We start from the raw sequence: 23318 nt of genomic DNA, 5'->3' as shown, positions 1-23318 counted from the left end.
ATTAAACATTCAAGTAAAGAAAGTTTTTTTGTTTTTGTTTTTTTTTTAAAATGGATTTAGTTTTAACCACTTCACTAGTAAAGTGAACAGGGCACCACCTGTTGGTCAACAGAAAGAACTGCAGCAGCACGCTGCCATTTTGGAACCAAAACACTTTAATGGGCTCCTTATGAATGAACTCCATATTACATGAACATAACGGCACAATGAGAAATGAAAGACATCAGGTTTCCTCAGGAACAAGTGATCTGAGCTGTCAAGGAAAGAAAGAAATACAAAAATCTGTTGAAAGGAATCTTGATCCATCTTTAATCCATGTTTAACAAATTATGTCCTGGGGACCATCAGAACACATAAAACAGGACCATGACACATGGAATTAGCATCTCATTCAGGAATGGCAATAAAAAAAAAAAAAAAGAAATTTGTATAGTAAGGAATGTGCATGGTTGGGATGGGAAGGAGGTGTAAGCGACAATTAAAGTTGGCCACAATCAGCGATCAGGATCTTGGCAGAGCACTTCCCGCTGGAGCTTCCTTTACTTTCGATGGCATCCACCACTTCTAGTCCTTGTACCACTTTCCCGAACACAACGTGTTTGCCATCGAGCCTGTTCATGGAGAAACCATACTTGGGCACTAACATCACCAAATGTAAATACAAATTAAAAATAAATTAAAAAAAAAAAAAAGCAGCAGTTTACCAAGCGGTATCAGCAGTGCAGATGAAGAACTGGGATCCGTTGGTGTTTGGTCCAGCGTTGGCCATGGACAGGGTTCCCTTCCCTCCATGCTTCAGGGTGAAGTTCTCATCCGCAAACTTGTTGCCGTAGATGGACTTTCCACCAGTTCCGTTATGGTTGGTGAAGTCTCCACCCTGCATGACAAAAGCATGACATCAGCGTGATGTCAACCACAGCATCCTATGACATCACAGGCTTAAGAGCTTACCTGGCACATGAACTTAGGGATGACGCGGTGAAATCCGGAGCCCTTGTAGCCAAAACCCTTCTCGCCGGTGCACAAAGCACGGAAGTTCTCTGTGTAGATATTGAGATATTAATATATGAGAAAGAGAATGTCTATATATTATTATTGTTATTATCATCATCATTTATAAGAAACCAATTTAATATGGAAAAATGCTTACCAGCAGTTTTGGGAACAACATCAGCTCTCAGCTATTTAAATAGAAGGGGGAAAATAAGAAATAGAAATTAAGAAATTAAGTATATGTGTGGAAATCATTGGATGTGTTATCAAATATTTAAAAAAAATAAATAAATAAAAATGTGCATCTCACTTGCTAATAATGTGCGTTCTACACATTATATTTAAGTACGTAAGTGTAATGTATAAAAAAATAAATAAAAAAAAACCTACTTCAAAACAAAAAACAAACTTCCATATGTTTTGTCTGCATTTCTTAAAGGGATAGTTCACCCAAAAATGAAAATTCGATCATCATTTACTCACTCTCAAGTTGTTCCAAATCTGTATAAATTTCTTTGTTCTGTTGAACAAAGATATTTTGAAGAAAGTTTGTAACCAGGCCACTTTGGGGCACCATTGACTTCCTTAGTAGGAAAAAAAAACTACTATGGAAGTCAGTGGTGCCCCAGAACTGTTCAGTTTAACACATTTCTTCAAAATATCTTCCTTTGTGTTCAACAGAACAAAGAAAATTATACAGATTTGGAACAACTTGAGGGTGAGTAAATTCTCATTTTTGGGTGAACTATCCCTTTAATTTAGGTGCAAAAACATAAACTTATCCACTATGCCTGACGAAGACTCACTTTTGTACCATAACCTTTCTTTAATGCAAAATTTTGAAATGAAAGGCAGCCATGAAAATCTTAGCAAATCAAATAGTGAAACAAACATTATCTAAATAATATTACATTATAATATCTGCGTCGTGAAAAGCAAATATCAAAGGATTTAAGGCTTTGCAGTTTTGTAATTTCTATTACCTATTTCTATTTTAAATTAGGTAACAGTACATTTTAGAACACAACAATAGCGGGAAAAAGACGTGGAAGATGCTATGACGTCGAAAGAACCTGAGCAGGTTAGAATTCCATGACTTCCGCGTTTCTCTGGTAACATCGACATTGACGAGAACGCGCAGTACGGCAGGAGTGCGTTTATTGACATTACTGCAGTACCATTTATCAAATGGTATCAAAACGTATGGGAATCGTTTATTAATCAAGTCTGAGCACATTTTAAGGAGTCATTATTATAATTAAATGTAAATATTCAGTGAACAAGTTTCGCTGGACGGCTAAACTCCAGCATTCACCCCTCCCTTTTCAAAATGGCACCTTGGGTTTTGAAAAAAAAAAAAGATGGTGAAAATGGCGTCTGCACTGAAAAAAAAAACGCGTGCAGCGCATCGCACGCGCAGACTGCGTCTGTAATCATCGAAAACTCCGCCATGTGCGCTCAGGCTGTCAGTCTCTTGTCAAACACAGCAGCACAGCTCATTTTCTGCTGCTCTTAGATGTCATAAGCATCAAAATGACGAACAGCGTTACATATCAATCACAACCGGCAACGCCGTAGCATCTGATTAACGGCAAGAAGAAACATTGTTGCAGTTCGGCGCGGGAAAAAACTGCTTCCCCATCCGCCCATCTCAAGATGCTGAAACACTTAATCAGATTACACGCATTTTATAAAGATTTTTTTAATGTAAGAATTCATTAGATTTAAAAAAAGACGGTGTGATGCGAACGCACACGAACCACCGCAATTCAGTCACTTTTTGTAACCTACCTCAATTACAATCCTCCCGGCACTTTTTCCATCGATGGTGATGTCAAAAAAAACTCTGGGGTTGGCCATGATGAAAAAAAATCAATTTGTATTAGCAGCTGGTCACCGAATGAATCCTACAAAATGCCGCAGCTCATCGGGAAGTAGGATGTGTGCGAAAACGGGATATATAGAAGCAGCCAGCAGACCCTTTTTTCAATTGGAACCTATGAAGCCGTGGAACCGCTGAGTGACGTGCGCGTTAGCCAATTAGAAGCGGTGCGGATGAATAAATTACCGCAGCGCACGAACGGAGTGATCAGAGGGAGTGCGTTTGATTGACATCCTCATTGGCCCGTTAGAGTAGGCAGAAATTACGTTACTGCGTTCCATCCAATGAGCAACGAGGGCGGTACCAGCGATCTGTCATGGCGCGAGGGCGGTGGCCAAAGGCTGAATTCGCCATTACTGCACAACATTTTATCACGAATAACGAATGTTTTGAAGATTAGATTAAGGATTTTTCTACATTTATTACGTAATTATGTGAACCTAAGTTACATTTAAACGTGCCACAATAAGATATAAAGCGAACTAAATGAGTCAAAAAAAGCTTTATTTTTTCCCCTCAGAACGGACACGCCCCCTGAGCGGCGTTCCCGCGTTTTGACACAATGCGGTGCTGCTCAGCTCCAAATAAAGCCAATGAAACTCAATGGGGCTTAAGTCTTTACTTATAAAACATAATGGAAATATTTCACATCTTTAGAAAAACAAATCGATTTCAATTGTACATGTTTAATTCAATTGATAGAACTTAATGATCCACCAACACATGACAGTCAAACATCTTTTTGAACAGTTTGATCAACAAGTGATGCTGGTTTCTCAGTTTTTTATGATCATGGTCACAGATTTTGATGAATTCATTTTTTTTTTCTCTTTCTAACAAATTCATAAACTCTGCTAGTTAACACAGAAGAGAGATGCATACAGGCCCATCAATTATCTTTATAATTATAATAACAATTATTATATAATCAAAGATAAAATTGTATGATACACAAATGACTTCAAACAAACGAAAAAAAGAACAAAAGCACATCCGTCGACTCATGATGCTCCCTGTATTGTTAATATACAAACTGCACTTCGCTAACGGTGCCCAAAGAGCGATGATAAATAATAAAATCAGACAAGACAGGAATCGACAGCAGACTCATCTCCCCTCCACCGTTTCTCTGCCGAGAAAGCAAGCACTGAATGGAAAACGGGGGGAATGAAGCGCATGTCTGACATGAGCTCTTGTCATAGTGTTTCAAATGTTCTTTTTTCCATATCATGGGGTTAAGAGAAAGTTCACATCTGCGACAATAATAATACTATATCTGTACATATTTCACATGAATCCCAATGTTTTCCTCCTCAATTATGAGTGCGGCTATAAACATCAGTCCATTTCCTGTTGTGACGCTCCCACCCACCCAGATTTGTCCAAGCAAAATCTCACTACGGGAAGGTATTTGTCCAAAAAACGCCCTCATTGTGACTCCTCATGTGCATTTGTGTGTTTTGTAACCTGTCTACAAGGTGCTACTGGGCTGCTTGTGCTCTGTCTGGTTTCACACATTTTGTTGACAAGGAAAACTTGTTTTCTACCAAAAAACAGCCCAAACTTGCATATTTAAGGGCAAGTGAAATGCGTCTGCAAGTGAGGGTGTGATCTGAGCCAACGATGATCAAGGAAACTAGTCCTTTCTTGTAATGGTGGAAATCCACAGACCTCGACGCCTTAAAATCCACAGGGCAGGAAGACCGTTTTTTAAAAAGAACATTGAGGGGGGAAAAACGAACAAGAGACAGACGAAAACAGAGAGCAGGGTGTGGCATCAAATTAGTCTGAGTTGGTGCCAAAACACACACACAGTGTGGCTTGAGGTGTGCGTGTGTGTATTTGTTTGGGTGACTGATTCTTTGCCTTTAATTTCTTTCGTGTGTAGGCAAACCCGTGGTGTGCAAAAGGTAATAGTGCACTTCTTTAATGCTACTCTTTAAGGTCTGACACATTGTGATTGCCTCTATTAGCACGTTCAAAAGGGAAAAAGGCTAAACTTGAGGTCTCCTTCAAGTAAAGAACATTTAAGATTAAGCCATTTGTGGTTTAAAACCATGTTACATCACATGGAGCTAGCTTTGTGGTCATCTTTGGGCAAAAAAAAAGGAATAAAACATAAGTCTGCCTGTTTATTAAAAGAATTAGGTTTTGTTTTTGGCTTTCCCCGTGTTATTTCTGAAGTGTAGTACTTTAGATCAGCACTGAAGTTAGTCCCTTATCTAATTTAGATTTAAAACAGGAGCTGCAATGAAAAACGAACAATGACCTGACCCCCCACCCCCCTCCACACACACACACACACACACACACACACACACACACACACAATGTCATTTACACCACACGAGTCTTGATGTGAGATGAGGCGGTCTTTCTACAAATGATTTGATAGAGCAGGAACTCTTTCAAACTGAAATTCACAATAAAATCTCGACAGAGTTCAGAGAAGCAGACGAACAATAACATTGTCACAGGAGAGAAAAAAAAAAGAAAAAAAAAAAGATCTTCGTTGCACCTTCCCATGAGTCACTGCATTCCAGTCTCAGGAGGAAACAGTGCAAAGACGCAATCGGATATCTGTTACGCTTCCCAAACCTCCCCTGGACGAGCCGGGAGTGTGCGGGATTAGGGAGGCTGTCTGTTGGACGGTGATGCGCAGCTGATGTATGAGCGGGAAAAGGGGCTCAGTTGCTCTCGAACAGAGAGAGCAGGTCATCGTTACTGTTGTTGGGAAGGTCGGGAGGACCCAAGTAGGACAGCAGCTCGTCTGGGTTTGTCAGCTCTGGGAGAAGCTGGAAAACAAAAAGGGAAGTCCGGGGTTAAGAATCAGCCTATGGCAATACCGACAACACTCAAAACTCTCAGTTTATAATCGTAATGATAAAAACAACATAGTTGGCTTTTCAAAAGACATTAATAAACATTATGAAATATATACCAACAAACAGGGCCTAAAACTGTTTTGCCACACCTGCCAATGGCCCGTGACTTAAGAAAATTTACCGGCCATAAATATTTTTTACCAGCCATGAAACTGTTTTTGCTAAAACAGGCAGTTATGACAACCATTTCAGATACTAGTGAAAATTCATTTTCTCTTTGTTTTTTGTTGTTTGATTAACAATAAGGGCACAGACAGCAGCATGTTTATTAGGCTGTTGTCACTTTAAAGGGGTGGTTGATTATGATTTCACTTTTTTTTAACTTTAGTCTGTAATGTTGCTGTTTGAGCATAAACTACATCTGTAAAGTTATGATGCTCAAAGTTCAATGCAAAGGGAGATATTTTCTTTTACAGAAATTGCTTTTTAAGGACTACAACAAACGGCTGGTAGGGACTACAAGCTTCTTCCCAGGTTGGTGACATCACTAACTCTAAAATTTACATACACCCTGCCCCCGAGAACATGCAACAAGTGTTGCGTAGTTGCTGTAGTAGAGTGTTGTTACCATGCCGTCATTTTTGCGCCGGACTGCTTCATAAACGAGGGTCAATTCAACGCTGGATTTGCACAAAAGATTAACATGAGGGCACATGCTAGACGATGAGTTGAAATAACTCCACAGCAACTACATAAATTTATCCACTAATCATTCAGAAACGTCCAGATGCAATGTAAAAGTTGTAACTTCTTCCTGAGTCTCTCCATTAGTGTCGACTCCGGTTTGAATAATTTAAGGATGAACACCGTTACTGACAATCATCATTTTGGCTGCGTGAGAGTCTCCAGCTTTGTTGTTGTTGAGCAACCGAAGCATGAGCTGTTAAAGCTCCGCCCTCTTCTGGGAAGCGGCCCGGGAGCAGCAGATCATTTGCATTTAAAGGGACACACACAAAAACGGTGTGTTTTTGCTCACACCCACACAACGAATTCCCTTTCGCATCGTCTTGCGCTTGAATATTCCAATGGGCAAGGCTTAAACTTTCGTGACAATGCAGCACTGGCCCGTCAACTGTCCTGAGCGTCGTCCACGTTCATATTCTTACTATATTGCATTGCTAGAATTCATAAAAATGTTACAGGCCAACTGGCGATTGACACAGTTTCATACACTCACCAACAACGATTTTTATTCGCGAGTGTTCATTTTTTGGCCCTGCCTATAAACTAGTTAAAAGTAGGTCTGCATTATCGTAGGATTAATTAGATTAGAAGTTTCTGATTTGAACGCAGAAATGGGTGGTTATTTTTCTATAATATATACTTAATTTAACGGTTTGCTGCAATGAATTATTTGAAAATCGGAATCAGTGAACCTTTCAAGTAATCACAAGGCCTGAATGGAATATTTTTGCAAATTTTGCACTGATTTTGGGGGGAAATCTGTGGAATGGTTTAAACTTAAAGTCAAGCCATGGTCACACTAGACTTTGAGCATGTAAAATTTCTATGGACACTGCAACGGTTGTGATTTGATGTCACACTCTGCGTCATCTTTTTTATGAACAGAAATTAAACATAACAAATATATGTTGTTCTTCTAATTCAGCCAATAGGAGTTATCGATCCTCTATTGCACACATCATTACGTGATGCAAATTCACAGTTCAGAGTTCACCAAACTTGAACTCTGGAACACGCTGAAATGCGAAACAACTTTGCATGAACTTGTGTTTCAAGCATTCGTATATATGTATGCATTCGTATATGTATGAATGATAAGTGTAGTGTGACCGCCCCATTGAAATGTCATGTCACATTAGCATAAGTTCAGGGAAATTTTGCAAGGAAAATTTGTTGGACCAGAATATAAAGGCGATCGTAGATAGTAAGAAGCGATTGATTGGGTATTGAACCGCTGATGAGACAGCCAATCAGTGGCTCGTAAGAGTTTCATGACTGAACTTGATATTTCTCCCATGGAATTTTGCTGAGCAATGGTAAATGTGACAGCACCTTTAGAGTAGAATACTGTTATTGGTAGCTGAAACCAAAATTACATTATCCAAAATAGCTAATAAATGAACATGCATCCCAAAGCAGATGTGGGGATGACCGCTATCCAAAAGTTTTAAACATGATTAATTGTAGAAATGGGACCTAAGCAGGAACGGTTGGCAAGGAAATCATTATAAGTTGGTAGTGGGTGTACATGGAGTAAAATGCTGTGGGACTGGGTGTTCGATTGAGACTCTTAGCACACCTCTAATTCAAATGGGCAAAAATCATGACTGTTTAATCTGGAATGGATGATTGATTCTGACTTACATCAAGGGGCGGCTCTGGAACGTCGCCAGGTCCCCCGGGGCCCCCCAGCCCAAAGCTGTCTGTGTGCATCCGGGGATTCTGGGAGGAGTTGCGGGAGTGCATGGGTCCACCGGGGCCACCCATGTTGGAGTTACCATGGAGAGCTTGATGCTGCTGTTGCTGCTGCTGTTGCTGCTGCTGTTGAAGGGGATTGTGGGAAGGGTCCATGCGACTAGAGTGGGGCATCTTTATTCAGGAGGGAAAGTATAAAGAGACGGTCAGTGAAGCTGGAACACACTGCACAGTTATTTGAAGTGACTTGTCTTGTGCTTTGTTTGGAGCGGGTATGATGGGGTGTGAAAAGCAGCAGCTGTGAGTGACAGACAGGAACACTGTGCTGTCGCACACAGAGCTGTTTGAATAGCTCTTACATGCAATGACATACGTAGATGACAGAAACCAAGATGCCAGTAAAAGACATTTGGGTATCCATTCAGCACAATAGGTGCAGCAAACTAGCCACGCCATTTCAAGTCATATAGTCAAATGAATTTATGGATCTACATGATTATTTCATTTTAGGCTTTAATCTGCAAGCTAGTTGGCGACAGACAGACAGACAGACAGATAGATAGATAGATAGATAGATAAATAGATAGACGGACAAACAGACGAACATAAGGATAGATAGATAGATAGACGGATGGATAAACGAATGGATGGACAGACAGACAGGCAGGCAGACAGATAAACGGACAGACAGACGAACATAAGGATAGATAGACGGATAGATAGATAGATAGATAGATGGATAAACGAATGGATGGACAGACAGACAGATAGATAGATAGATAGATAGATAGATAGATAGACGGACAGACAGACGAACATAAGGATAGATAGATAGATAGATAGATAGACGGATGGATGGATGGATGGACAGGCAGATGAAAGATAGATAGATAGATAGATAGATAGATAGATAGATAGACATAGATGGATGGACAAACAGACAGACAGACAGACAGACAGATAGATAGATAGATAGATAGATAGATAGATAGATAGATAGACAGATAGACAGGTAGACAGGTAGACAAACAGATGGTTAGATAGACAGACATATGGATAGATGGTAGAGGTCAACCGATAGTGGATTTTACCGACAACGATAACTAGGTTGGTCCGTACTGGCCGATAACCGATTAACCTACCGATACTGAACCATGAAAATGTACTGTACTTATTAAATGAAATAAATATATAAATATTAATATTAATGTCAAACATTAGTACTTAATCATTCATGTTAGTTCATAGTGCATTAACTAATGGTAACAGATACAACTTTAAAATTTAAAAATGTATTAGTAAATGTTGAAATGAATGATCTAACAATGAACAATACTTCTTACATCTTTAAACATCTACACAAAGGCCATAGCATTAAAAATAGTTACATATGTATACTCTCACACGTTATTTGCTTCTATTTTAGAACACTTGATGATTATCTAAAAAAAAATAACAAAATATGTGTTACAGTGACGATAAAAAAGAACTGAAATTGGATGCATTTCTGATTTGTTTCTGTCGGCTGCATGAACATATCAATTTGCTTTCTCACGTCACTATCATTAAATATTGATATAGATTAATGCAAACAGATGGTAACAATTGTGACATTAAACATCTGAGTCAGATTCGCTCAGTTTTTTGTCACACTGTTTTACCGTTTGAGGTACTACTAATGTTAGCGTCCTCTTAGCCTTGACGGCAAACATACTGCTGTTCTTTCTCTACTAATGCAGCATCTAGTCAACAAATTTGTAATGATATGAAAACATGTAGTGTAGTGTACTGTATACATACCGTTTTGTTGTCTATGCTTTAAATCTGCATCTGAAATGTCCCTCTCCGTGAAGCGCGCAGTCTCACGTGTCAAAACAAACTCCACGAAGCGTCTGTGATAGTTTTTATTTCGCCTCTAGAGGTCGCTCTCGTACCGTATAATGACAGCGGACCCTTCTCAGCCGCTCCAGCAATGGACGCAACCCGGAAAAAATATCGGTATGGATTTTCGCCGATAACCGATTGTTCCAGCAATCTGTTATCGGTGCCGATTATTTGACAAAACCGATCAATCGGTCGACCTCTAACAGATGGACAGACAAACAGATAGACGGATGGATAGCTAGACAGGCAGACGGATATACAGACAGACACACAGACAGACAGATAAACAGACAGACGGACGAGACAGACAGAAGGACTGACAGACAGATATACAGACTTAATCAATCCCTTGTGGTAAAATTATATTAACAGGCAAACCCACCTGTCCTGACATCGGGTGTCCCACAGGTTTTTCAGGGGTAAGGAGCTCACTCGGCAGGTCAGACTGGTAGGACAGTGGGGGCGGCCCAGAGGCAAATTCCCCAAGGGTCGGTGTGCCGGGTGCATTGGGAAAGTCTGAAAAGCCTGGTTGGTTAGAGTATCCTGAGCCACCTGAAAGATATGCAACAATAAATCAACTGGAGGTCAAAATGCACTTCATCCAAATCTATTATGACTCCAAAGCAGAGTATTCAATAATAAAAAGCTTATTAAAACATTTTCATAAGCACGTAAATGCTTCTGTGGTCCTTATGAGGCCTTTACAATCAGATGCGACATCTACCTTGGCTGGGATAATCAGGCGTGCTGCTGCTGCCACCTTGTGGCAGAGACTGGTAGGGTGAGGAGGCCGGGCCCAGAGCTGCAATCATCTCCATGACACTGGGCAAGATCATATGACTAGGGCTCAGGGTGCGACAGCGTTTCAGGGCAGGGCCATCTGGGTCCTCTTTAATATGCAGGTCTGGTTTCACCGGGACTGGCTTCCAGCTGCACACCGGATCAATGGTGATCTCCTCATAGTCCGAACTAAACACAAGGAGAAAGAAGTTAAAAACTAAAATTTCAGAACAAACCGCAGCTTATTTTGGCCAAGAAGCTTAAACTTAGACAGAAAGTGGGTGTCTGACCACCACATAAATCAACTGACCACCTTTGATGGACCACAGCTGGACTATACTGGTGATACTAATGCCATGAACCTCACAAAATTCTGGAAAATGCGGCTTCCTTGGAAATGCTCATAAGAACAGCCTGGGAATTTCTAAACAACAGTCTGTGCACTCTGACTCTGGGAAATTGGGTAGATGCCAGCCAACCATACTGGATAGGCCTGTTTTACTCAGCTATTGCCATTTTTGTGTGCAATACACGTCACATGGTCAGCGAACAGTCAATGTACGGTCCATGGACTGGCAGATTACTGATAGTAGTATAATTTAGGATATCTGTATTGTCCAATCACAGTTTAGATGCTACAGAGGTTACATTTTTGCAAAGAAACTTACTTCTGGATGTAGATCAGAATGCCCAACATGTACTGGTCCACTTCTAGCCCCTCCAGAAGAGCTGTTTTACTGCAAAGAACAATTGAGTTTGTAAAACTGTACAAATATGTCAGCTATATACCATGTGAAACACATTTTTAGGGATGCACCGATATGCAATATGATATTATAAAGGCCGATAAGCCAATAACTATTTTCATGTTATGGCCAATAATAATAAATAATATTAGTAAGTAAAATATTTATTGTTTTAAGATAAATTAAATGGTATTCTAATATTATTATTAATACAATAATATTAATAAATATGTGTTAAAATAAATATTAAAGTTCTATACTATTTTGTCCAGATAAATTAAAAATATATAACATAAAAACTCAAATCATAAAAAAAAAAAAAAAAAAAAAATTGGCATCATAACATTATAATATATAGTACAAAAAAATGGATATTCAAAAATGGCAAGAACACGGTTCTTACTTGCACACAGGACAACGCCAAGTTCCTCTCTCACAGTTGAGCTGCAGGTACGATTCCAGGTCAAAGCACTATGGACAAACAAAGACGTTATTTACCACAGAAACTCACTTTATGGTGTCATGTGATTCAAACTTAAGTCACTGGCCATCTTCACCTGTATATGTCTGCAGTCGTGACCCCTGGCAGGAAGCTGGATGCGCCGGAAGGTGATTGGACACTTAAGCGAGACCTTAATGGCCGTCTGTTCCACACCGTCCTCGCCGTTAAGGCCGGGAGTTCCTGGGATGGTACCGCTACTGAAGTTCCTCTTAACTGTAAAAGAACATAAAAGGATGCGTTGTCATTGAGACGCCCATATATAAAAGTTTGGGATCAGTAAGATTTTTTAACATTTTTAAAAGAAGTCTCTTATGCTCACCAAGGCTGCATTTATTTGATCAAAAAATACAAAAAAAAAAAAAAAAAAAAAAAGTAATATTGTGAAATTTTATTACAATTTAAAAATAGCTGTTTTCTGTTGTAATGTATTTTAAAATGTAATTTATTCCTGTGATTAAAGCTGAATTTTCAGCATCATTACTCCAGTCTTCAGTGTCACATGATCCTTCAGAAATCTTTCTAATATGATGATTTGCTGCTCAAGAAACATTTACTATTATTATCAATGTTGAAAACAGTCATGCTGTTTATTATTTTCGTGGAAACCATGATACATGTTTTTAGGATTCTTTGATGAATAGAAAGTGTTTAGTTGAAATAGAAATCTTTTGTAACATTATACATGTTTTCATTGTCACTTTGATCAATTCAACGTGTCCTTGCTGAATTAAAGTATTTTAATTACTTAAAAAAATATATCTTACTGCCCCTAAACTTCTGGATTTTAGTGTATGTGCAAAAGATCATGCCATTCACTCACTCTTAGTGACACAGTGCTCCGCTGGCAGGAGTCTCTTCTTCATCAGACCCTGAAGCACGGAGCGCACAGACGGCCTGTGAACCAGCTGCAGCACGAACAGATGAGACTACGGGGGAAAAAAGAAACAGGAAATGAACACTGACCCATATAAAAACACATATTAGTCAGGCTGTTTGTAATTAACTAGACGAAAATGTGCAATGTGAGTCTCAGTACTTACACAGCAGCAGGCTGTGACCGTTATCTGGATGGTGTTGCGTCCTGGCTGGCACACTTGCTTCAGGTAAAGGGGTTTGTGGGAGGTCTTGTTGTCCCCGCGCTCGATGGTGAGAGGCGTGGCATTGACGCTCACCTGCACTGACGCCGGCCAGTTGGTGTTCATCTGCCGGTCTTCGTGGTGATAGCACTTAAACTGCAGCTCCAGGTCAGGCCTGTTAAACACACGATGGGCATGATTAAACATTGAATGCGACAACATCGACACATTAAACATTCACAAACACAAAGACTGCAAGGGACAGATGTTGCACTCTGACCTCATCATAAGAGTCTTGTACACGGAGTCTCGCAGCTGGAAGACGTGGTTGCTGACGGCCAGGTTGTGCTCCAATCTAAAGGGCTCCAACACCACCCCGTCCCGTACAGGGAAGGTCAGACGCAGGTCATCACTGGGGTTTCCTGCAGACAGAAGAGCAGAGTTTCAGTTACTGAGGTGCCACATGGCTTAAATGTTAAAAATGATTTTTTACTTTTATATTTCTCTGGATGATAAAACTTTTTGCTGACACAGTTTTAGCTTCTTAAAAGTAAAGTAAACAATGTCATAATTCCTCATTTCACAGGTGCATTTGTTGTCCATTATTTATTCCACAACAGCAAGCATCTGATAATAAATAGTGTTGTCAAAAGTACCGACTTCGGTACCAAGTCTGTACTGAAATTTTAAAAATGTGACGCTTTGAGCGCTGTTGAGCAGATTCGTAAACATCTCTGATTAGCCATTGTGTTCACGCACTCAACAGATATGTCCGTGATTGGCTACAATGATCAACGCTTCAAAAACATGTTGTAAATAGACATCAATGCACACGGAAGCGTTTGAAAGCAAACTTGGTATCAAAGTCAGTACTTTTGACAACACTATCTGATAATTGGGGCTTACTGAGATGAGGATACTAGTACTCAGGTGGTCATGTGATCTCAAGATGGAGGCCACCTTAAAGGGGAACCACCCTTTACACAGTGTTGTTATAGAAATGTTACATAGAAATGTTGCCTTGGCAACTAATATGGTTCATTAACTAACTAAAACATGTTTTATTAATTTCTTCAAGTGTTAAAGAGGAAAAAAACTTTTCCCCATGTGATAGACATTGAATGTGACAATAAAAGATTTCCATTTACATCACAGAGAATTATAAACAAGGATTCCAGAGATAAGAGGGGGGTGTTGGCTTATATGCAGTGCCGTGTGTTACCTGTAGGGGGCTGCAGAGAGTTGATATTGGGTTTGACGTCATGGAGGAAGGGCGATTTGACATCTTGACCAGGGGACATATACGGCATCGAACTGCCAGGGGTCATGGGAGGGGTGGGATTTCCTGGGAGAGGAGAGCTGGGATATCCTGGCATCGCACGTCCAGGCTGTGAAAAAGACAAGACACATGTGCAGGCATTACGATCAGAGGCCAGATTATCTTTACAGTCAGATTTTCATAACCGATACTCTGCAAAACAGATTCAGCCGTGTGGAGTTTGGCCCCTGGCTGCCAAAGTCCGATCGGGGCTCTCACGAAATGGTGAAATATTAACAGGAAGCTCCTACCGACTCATGTTTCACCAAACACACATGCATGCAAGAGAGGACACCAACCCCGTTGACTGTGGCCTGGTTGAAGGTGTTGTACCCGGCTGCCGTCACTCCTGAGGACAGGCTGTTGTGGCTGTTGCCCTGTCCGTTAAATTGGTCCGCCTGTTAAGCAAACACAACTCTTTCAACATCAGACTTAAAACAAGAGTGACTCAACCCAACCCCCGGTTAAGCATAGTTTTGGAGAGCTCGTTGCAATGCATTTTTTAAAAATTAGCCAAAAGAGATATCTTACATCTTGTATTTAAAATTTGTAAGCATTGTAAGGCACACTAGGTATTGGAACGGACCCTAAGCAGTGCACACTACAGCGATATGACAATGGTGATAATCTACCGCTGTAATTCCAAACCCCGCATGGAATTTAAACCACCTGGGTTGGTTCATCTTTCACTGGTACTACCAAAAAATCTTTTCACGACTAGTTGCCTCTTTAAAGTTCACTGGCGTATTTGTCAGTATCAAATGCCAGTGTGTTTCTCTAAAAATGGCAGCTTGTTTGTCACTAATACAGACAAAAGGAACCTGTTCTTTGGGAAACATGATATCACTTGCAGCCTGCGATGTGTTGCAATTTGCAAGTGAAAGCTTTCTGATAGATTTCAAACTGAAAAATATGACTATACGTTACAGAAAGTACCTAAATTTGGTTACTAGGGTGGTTGCTAACTGCCTCAAGCACCTTGATCTTACATATCCGTAGCAGGGATTTTTTTAAATACTAACTGAATGTATAAGCAATAATACTGATGATCTTTGTACCTTGTAGTATTGGCTGGGGTTTCCTGGTCCTGCAGGATACTGGGCCATATTGGGTTGCTGGAGAGGCATTCGGTGGGTTGGGTAAGACGGGGAAGGAGCGGACCGCTGTGGCCCAGGACCATGGTACTGCATGGGCTGGCCTGGGTACGGGCCCCCAGCTCCCATACCGGGACCGTACTGCTGACCCGGAAATCCCTGTAAGAAAAGAACAACAGTCATTCTAGGATAGAAGCAAGTTGTCAGCACTATGCTTATATTTTTAAATGAGGTTTTATCATGTTGACTCCTCAAACAGACCGTCTTTAAAGGATTAGTTCACTTCAGAATTAAAAATTTCCTGATAATTTATTCACCGCCACGTCATTCAAGATGTTTATGTCTTTCTTTCTTCAGTCGAAAAGAAATTAAAGTTTTTGAGGAAAACATTCCAGGATGTTTCTCCATATAGTGGACTTCAACGGCTACCAACAGGGTTGAAGGTCCAAATTGCAGTTTCAGTGCAGCTTCAAAGGGCTCTACACGATCCCACAAATGCTTGTCTTGCACTGCTCTGCGATGCACCACGCATTATGTAATCATGTTGGAAAGGTCACGCGTGACATAGCGGAAGTACCGATCCAGTGTCTACAAAGCGAACATGCAAAGATCAAGTGAAATGCCTTTTCCAAAACAGGTAAAACAACGATGTCGGACGATTTTGAAGTTGGAGGAGAAAATGAAATGGAGTTTTTCACCCTACCGCGGTACTTCCGCTACGTCATGCGTGACCTTTCCAACATCACTACATAATGCGTGGCGCATCGCAGAGCAGTGCAAGACGAACATTTGTGGTTAAAAAAGTATATAAATTTTTATTTTGTTTAGAAAATGACAGATTGTTTCGCTAGATAAGACCCTTATTCCTCGTCTGGGATCGTGTAGAGTCCTTTGAAGCTGCACTAAAACTGCAATTGGACCTTCAAACCATTGGTAACAATTGAAGTCCACTATATGGATAAAAATCCTGGAATGTTTTCCTCAAAAACCTTAATTTCTTTTCGGCTTGGATGACATGGGGGTGAGTAAATTATCAAGAAATTTTAATTCTGAAGTTAACATCTAGTTTGTAATATTGACCCCAACAAAAGCCATTTGGAAAATGTTAGCTTGTGTATTGTAGAACCTAGTGGAACAGCCTTCTTTTTGGGAGCATGTCTTATAAATCTTCCAGCTCACTAGGTTTGGAACAGAGGTACTGTGACATCTGAAAGAGAGTCTCCACTCACATCGGAGTTGTAGGGGCGTTTCAAGCCCTGCTGGTGGCGTGGAGGACCCTGCTGGCCTCCAGGGTAGACGGGATGCTGGGGCAACCTCTGACCCTGCTGTGTGTACATGGGTCCCATTGAAGGGGGTCTGGAGCCGACCATTCCAGAGGGGGCCATGCCGGGCGGGCCACGGGGTCCGGAGTGCGACAGGAACTGGGTGTTGTAAGAGGAAGCACCACCCATCTGCAGAGCAAAACAACACAGAGATCCACACCCATCAGAACCAGCATCGGGTAACAATGGCTGGAGACGTGCCTGCTGCCGTGACTTATGGCCGTCAGGCCCTGGGCATGAAAAGGAAACGGCAACTACGTCACCACCGTAAACAATCAAAGTCCTGTGTGGCCGTGATGTCTGCCATCTAAACCCAGGCAGACAGGCGGCATGTGAAATCTGCTGGAAAAATGAGGGGAAAATACTTTTGCTTTTTTTGTTGCAATAATTAAAGCCATGTTTTTAGAATCAGGGCTCGTTTATCTGCATTCGTCCAGCAGGGGGCGATTTGAGTGCAATGAAATCAGAGGTTACTGTGTGTCACACAAGACTGACTGCATTTACCACAAAAAAAATGATCGGCAATCAGATTAACAGCATGAGGGAAAAAAACAAGGGGACACGATTTATTTCCAAAACATTTAAGCATGTGGAGATCTATTCCAATGACCTTCCCTTTAGTGCAGTTCACCTCAACAAAGGTCAACCGCACATAACGTGAACAAAAAAAAGTCAGGTCGCTTACAGGCCCGTAGTTCAGCTCCTGGTTTTGCTTCTCCTGTATCGCGGCGACTGTTGCCGTAGCGGTGGCTGTCGCTGTGGCAGCGGCTGCAGCCACGGCAGCTGCGGCAGCCGCTTGGGTGAAGTCGGTGGGCGGGCGAACTCCATGGGGCGGCATCCCGAGGGAACCCCCTCCGTTATTGGGGTAACTAAAAAGGATAGAAAAAAGACAAACAGGATATGAAGTGCATCCCATTCCTGTTATAAAATGCTCAATAATGTGACCCGGCGTATTTGTAGAAGGTGACGTAAGTAGAGCTGATTATTCATGTTGTCGTGGCAGCAAGGTGTTGCGTGAGTGGTCTGGTGAGCCAAGGGGGATGCTGACTGCTCCGAGTCAGTGATTCAAAAGATTTATTGCGATGCAAATTGATCTTAAGGGACGCAACCGCGTGTGTGTGTGTTTCTGTGAGTCAGCGCAGGGGTGGGACATTACAGCGCACACATCCCCCACTGTGGTGACGTCCGCCGGCTGCCTGACGTCACACAACTCCCACGAGAAACAGAGTCTAAATACAGCCACACAATCACACAGACACTCATGGACCGCATGGACAATATTTGCTTTCCCTCTCAAGCTTTTCCTCACCTGCCCCCATATCCAGGCCCGGCTGGGTATCCCCCGCTGGGCCGCCCGTACATGCCCTGCTGCATGTAGCCCTTGTTGGGCTCGGGGTAGCCCTGCTGGCTCATAAACTGAGGGGAGTTCATTCCCGGGCTGTTGCCAGGCATCATGTGACCACCGGCTGAGTTTCCGCCTGGACCCATGGGAGCACCAAAAACCTGGTGAAAACAAGAGGAATTTTTAGCTCAGTCATAAATGTAATTGAATATTTTTTGTTTGCTATTATTTGCTGATATATTCTACAGTTTATATATAGGATAGGCTACATTTTAAATATAGAAGATACAAGGTTTCCACCCGACAGCGACTTATATACACTATACTATAATATATATATATACACACACAGTATATATATATATATATATATATATATATATATAGTTGCTGTCGGGTAGAAACCTTCTTATATCCATATTTCCCAGTTTGCACACAGTTTGGAACGTTTCTGCTTGTTTGCAATGCAATTGTAAATAAAGAATTGGCTGTTTGAATAAGTACAGCATTTTCTTTACTCTACAAACACTATATAAATAAAGGATAATGTTTTATGTATTCAAGGAGCAGATAAGTGTATTCTAGCATTTGTCGTTGAATCATAGCCAATACTGTCTTACATAGCCTGTGAGTAGCACTTTAATAACATGAGATTTTGGCCAAATGACAGAAAAAAACTGAGCGTCCACATAGGTACAGTAAACTTAATAACCTGTAAGATGATGAAAACATAATGCGATGCACTTACTGCCTCAGATGCGGCCATTCAAATGGACAAAACACGTATGCCCAAAATTCTCCAAAGTTTGGTGGTCAAAAACCTTGTAACTCCATTTGAGCTTGATTTTGGTCAAATGTTAATAATCTAATGACAAATTCAAGTGTCTGACCACATATAAAGCCCCAATTTGAATTTTCACAAAATGTTTAATTATTTAAAAAAAATAGTGTTTTTTCCATTTACTGAAAAATAGTGTTTTTGGTGATGCGAGGTTTCCACCCAACAAATATATTATTTACTTAAAAAAATATATATCTTTTAATATTTAATAATTTTTTAACAATTCAGTTATTAATAACAAAAAAGTTATTAATAAAAATGTAACATAAAGCATATAAAAATGACTAAATAATTAACTTTTTAAACATAAGCAGTGCATTCAATAACATATTAGTTATTGCTGAGGTTTTGAAATTGTGAAATTTGGACATGACCAAAAGAGATGATGTTATTTATTTTTATTAATAATAATTTTTTTTTAATTTAATTTTTTAAAAAATATATAAATTTAATTATAAAAATTAAGTATTTATAAGAATTTATTATTGACTATATTTATATAATTATTAATAAGTATTTCTCAATTAACCGAGAACAACTCTGAATGATTCTGAATGCTGATTCATTGACAACAACAAGAATGTTTTGTTTGAGAACCACCACTAGGACATCCCAGGGACATGCAGTGCTTTCTTTCCTTTGATGTAAACAAGCCGGTGATGTCATCACGGCGGAGGCTCCTTACCTGGCTGGGTGAAGGATTGGTTACCCCCCACACTGTGGTTACCACAGAGAGGGAGCCGGCAGGCTGACTGGGGCCTTGCTGCCAGGGGACAGGATCATATGGGTAAGAGGCGTCACTGCGGGGCGAGAGAAACACACGGACACCGGGGTTATTAATGCATCTGAGTGCTTCCTCTAGAAAATGCTCTTAATTCACTTTTCACTGATCTGCCTTGTATTCTCCACAGCCAGATCCATATTATTCCATCTACATCTTTTGTCCTGGTATGATATCAGCATATGGTGTGAAGTGTGTGTGAGTGTGTGTGAGTGTGTGTGTGTGTGTGTGTGTTTGTGTGTGAGTGTGAGTGTGAGTGTGAGTGTGAGAGAGAGAGAGAGACGATCTTTCTGCGACTTCAGACGTGCCACAGCCACATGCTCTGGAGGTACTCGGCACAATGTTTCCATGGCGACTCCACAGTCACTTAGAGACAGGAAAGAGTAACGATGCCAAGGGAGAGGGGGGTGAGAGAGTAAGTGTGTGTGTGTATCTACTGTTTTCTGTGTAACTGGATCAAACCAGATCGCTCTCAATAATCGCTCGCCATCTTTCCATAATTAGCCAAACTACATCACACGCCGATTAGAACAGGGAAACGTGTACCTCAGTTAGAGTCAACGCCATATTTACTTTGACTTAAATTAAAACGACGCTGTGAGGGATGAATGTTTAATTAGTTGTACTGTTATGTACATCTTAAAAAAACATTCTGAAAAGCATGTAAAAATTAGACATGATTTAAGATGTTAAGGCTGTATAATTTACCCTTCAAAGCCTCTTCTTCATTCATATCAAATTAAATATGGCGTCTACCCATACATTAAAGGGCAAAAGAGTGTGCATGTATGGCTCTAACAGAACTTGCACCTAAACATGCATTTTAGGGGTGCTTACAAACTAGAGAAAAGGTTAGGAATGTGCCCAATAAGGAGCAAAAGTTTAGGAATAGAGCCCAAAATGACCAATATGAGATAGTTGGCTGGTAACTTGTTTTATGACCTGTAACAATGCATGGTCAAACTGTTAACATGCAAACAACACTAACACTCACTAGTGCAAGTGACATAAATGAATCATGAATAAATCAATAAATACACACAAGTGACTATATGCATCAGTGACTACATGCATCTTCAAAACAACTTATTATAATAATTTATCATTATAAGCTCATCCAATAAGCCAAATGCATCTTTTTTTGTTGTTGTTTTAAATTCAAAACCAAAGCAAAACATATACACTACCATTCAAAAGTTTGGGGTTGGTACATTTTTTAATACTTTTATTCATCAAGGATGCATCAAATTGACTAAAAGTGACAGTAAACATATTTATGTTACAAAAGATTTATAAATCAAATAAATGCTGTTTTTCTGATTTTCCTATGCTTCAAAGAATGCTGAAAAAAATGTCACGGTTTCCTCAAAAACATTAATTTTCATCATTGATATTTTTTTTTATTTTTTTTTTGAGCACCAAAATGTCAGATTTTTGAAGGATCACGTGACACTGAAGACTGGAGTAATGATGCTGAAAATTTAGATTTGCCGTCTCAGGAATAAATTACATTTTAACAGATATTAAAACAGAAAAAAAGTTATTTTAAATTGTAATACTATTTCACAATATTATTATTTTTATTGTATTTTTGATCAAATAAATGCAGCCTTGGTGAACATAAGAGACTTCTTTCAAAAACATTTTAAAAAAATCTTACACACAAACTTTTGAACTGTACGTGAGCATAAAAAAGGCAAAAAGTCTCAATATGAATATACTCACTAGTATATGATGCACTGAACAATTTGCTGCTAGCCATACATAGCTAATATACCTTTTTTCTTTCTATACTGCATCAAAACTGAGTATCAACAATTGCACCTTCATAACATTTCTTATAGTCTAATTAACAAAAAGGTGTGTCCACTAAATAAGCTCAAAAATGTCTCTCTTGCGATTTTGTCAGTTTCGGGAGTGATTCACTTGCATTCATTTTGATGCATTGCAATATATTGTAAAGGTAGTATGTAAGGTACATTATTACATTATGTAAAGGCATATATATATATATATATATATTCTCAATGGAAAAAAAATCTAAGTACAGTTAAATACAGTGGCCAGTAAATTATCTCTAGTCACTTCTCATTTGGCAGGAGTGGCAAAAACCTTGGACACCGAAAGGGAGCATTTCAGGTAAAACTTATCCAAGCGGCAACAACTCAAGAGTATCAAGAAAATTAAACCAGCGAGGGTTTATCGAGTGATAACTGGCTCTGAACAGCTTCTCACCCGGACTGACCCGAGACACCTCAACCCTACTGCCACATGAAAGACTCCTCTCTTTAAAGCCCTTGAAGAAAGACGAGATCCCCTTCTTGACACATTTCCACTTCGACCTGCGGCAAAGTATCCGCTGGCCTGCGGCCCACAGGATATTGAGGTTCCAACAAAGGCTCAAAGCGAGTGTCTCGTTGAGGCTGGTCATTGCACTGCTGTGGCAAGTAAACAAACTGAACTATCGGCAGCTTAGAGACATTCCATAAGAGGCAGAGGTTTCTCTTAAAGTTCCTCTGCAGGAAAACCACCAGATACCCCTTCTCTATGAAACAGGAAACTGTGGTTTCAAAGCCAAACCCTCTAGAAGCCAATCAGCAGCTGAAAGACGAAGCAGCCAATCAAAATGAAAAAAAAAAACTCGACACTCAAGCTGATTGAGAGCTCAGCAAATAATAGGAAAAGATGTGGGCGTGCGGATTCAGTTTGGGGCCCAATGCATGTGCCACTGAGGGCAATTTATCTTCAGTGTACTGCGGTGAAAGCGAAATGCCAACTTAGACTTTTTCTACATGTTCAGATTGTTTGCTTCATTATCGCCTCTAAAGCAACATAATTCTCTTTATGTGCTCAAATATCAGTAAAACTTATGAAAATGTGCCAAAAACACCTACCTACGGGAGCCTGCAGTGCACCATTTACTAAATATTTAAAGGACCAAATTACTATGAAAGCTTAAAATCTACTTTAAAATACCCAGAGCACATTAAGCAATTGGGTTGTATAAGTCTCTTTGCTGGTTTGGAGAATTAAGCACATTTAAAAGGGTTGTTCACCCAAAAATGCAAATTCTGTCATTTACTCATCCCCATGTCATTCACTTCCTTTCATCAGTGGAACACAATAGACATTAGGTGCGCACACACAAACAAACATATACATCCATACATACATACACGTATAATGAACTGACTGCCGCGTGTTATTCTCCACATATAGCACATTCTGAACCCTAAACACGTTTTGAACAAAAGCCGGTACTGTCCACTGTCAAGGCATCGTGAGTTCACGTTTCACAGCAGAAACCGACAACCATCCCTGTTGTTTTTGAACACAACCTGATAAGTCTGTTTTAGCGAATCAGCACGCAGTATTCAGGTCAGGTGACAAAGCTGCTCGTCACTTCGAAAAGACGTGCTAGCTGAGAGGAGTTTCGTCTAAAGGAGTGTCGTCAATGCTGACTAAAAGTGATCAAGGATGGATAATTTCGACG

The 23318-nt window shown here is 40.2% G+C and overlaps 2 protein-coding genes across 5 annotated transcripts in view; both read right to left on the bottom strand.

Annotated features, from left to right (window-relative positions):
- Window positions 1-283: 283 nt before the first annotated feature.
- ppiab (peptidylprolyl isomerase Ab (cyclophilin A)) lies at window positions 284-3031 on the bottom strand. The gene is made up of 5 exons (XM_051907839.1): window positions 2785-3031; window positions 1151-1181; window positions 952-1040; window positions 705-877; window positions 284-611 (listed from the first exon to the last, which is right to left on the bottom strand). Exons 1-5 carry the CDS (start codon window positions 2851-2853, stop codon window positions 479-481), a joined length of 495 nt encoding a protein of 164 aa, XP_051763799.1. The 5' UTR covers window positions 2854-3031; the 3' UTR covers window positions 284-478.
- Window positions 3032-3479: 448 nt separating this feature from the next.
- Window positions 3480-23318, bottom strand: part of zmiz2 (zinc finger, MIZ-type containing 2) — a 51642-nt gene continuing 31803 nt past the window's right edge. For 3 of the 4 annotated variants that reach the window (XM_051907834.1, XM_051907835.1, XM_051907836.1), the window contains exons 3-19: window positions 19730-19844; window positions 18171-18364; window positions 17547-17730; window positions 16769-16990; window positions 15504-15698; window positions 14745-14843; window positions 14350-14515; window positions 13408-13549; window positions 13092-13302; window positions 12872-12977; window positions 12107-12264; window positions 11953-12020; window positions 11472-11540; window positions 10748-10992; window positions 10406-10575; window positions 8089-8313; window positions 3480-5670 (exon numbers count right to left, since the gene is read on the bottom strand). In XM_051907834.1, the coding sequence (XP_051763794.1) occupies window positions 5563-5670; window positions 8089-8313; window positions 10406-10575; window positions 10748-10992; window positions 11472-11540; window positions 11953-12020; window positions 12107-12264; window positions 12872-12977; window positions 13092-13302; window positions 13408-13549; window positions 14350-14515; window positions 14745-14843; window positions 15504-15698; window positions 16769-16990; window positions 17547-17730; window positions 18171-18364; window positions 19730-19844 (2677 nt within the window). In that variant the 3' untranslated portion in view covers window positions 3480-5562. Of the gene's footprint in view, window positions 5671-8088; window positions 8314-10405; window positions 10576-10747; window positions 10993-11471; window positions 11541-11952; window positions 12021-12106; window positions 12265-12871; window positions 12978-13091; window positions 13303-13407; window positions 13550-14349; window positions 14516-14744; window positions 14844-15503; window positions 15699-16768; window positions 16991-17546; window positions 17731-18170; window positions 18365-19729; window positions 19845-22060; window positions 22320-23318 lie in introns of those variants that run through there. The other variant, XM_051907838.1, reaches the window with a different exon arrangement.

Source organism: Ctenopharyngodon idella, chromosome 10, assembly GCF_019924925.1.
Source record: "Ctenopharyngodon idella isolate HZGC_01 chromosome 10, HZGC01, whole genome shotgun sequence".
Taxonomy (NCBI): domain Eukaryota; kingdom Metazoa; phylum Chordata; class Actinopteri; order Cypriniformes; family Xenocyprididae; genus Ctenopharyngodon; species Ctenopharyngodon idella.
The sequence above is the reverse complement of the archived record's forward strand: the minus strand, read 5'-3'. Positions and strand labels throughout refer to the sequence as shown.

What these genes read in the sequence shown, in the direction of transcription:
- ppiab (XM_051907839.1), bottom strand. Translation starts at nt 2,853, where the DNA reads ATGGCCAACCCCAGAGTTTTTTTTGACATCACCATCGATGGAAAAAGT. An exon ending in CCGGGAGGATTGTAATTGAG is followed by an intron (nt 1,182 to 2,784) that starts GTAGGTTACAAA and finishes CTATTTAAATAG; the next exon opens with CTGAGAGCTGATGTTGTTCC. An exon ending in TGCACTGCTGATACCGCTTG is followed by an intron (nt 612 to 704) that starts GTAAACTGCTGC and finishes CTCCATGAACAG; the next exon opens with GCTCGATGGCAAACACGTTG.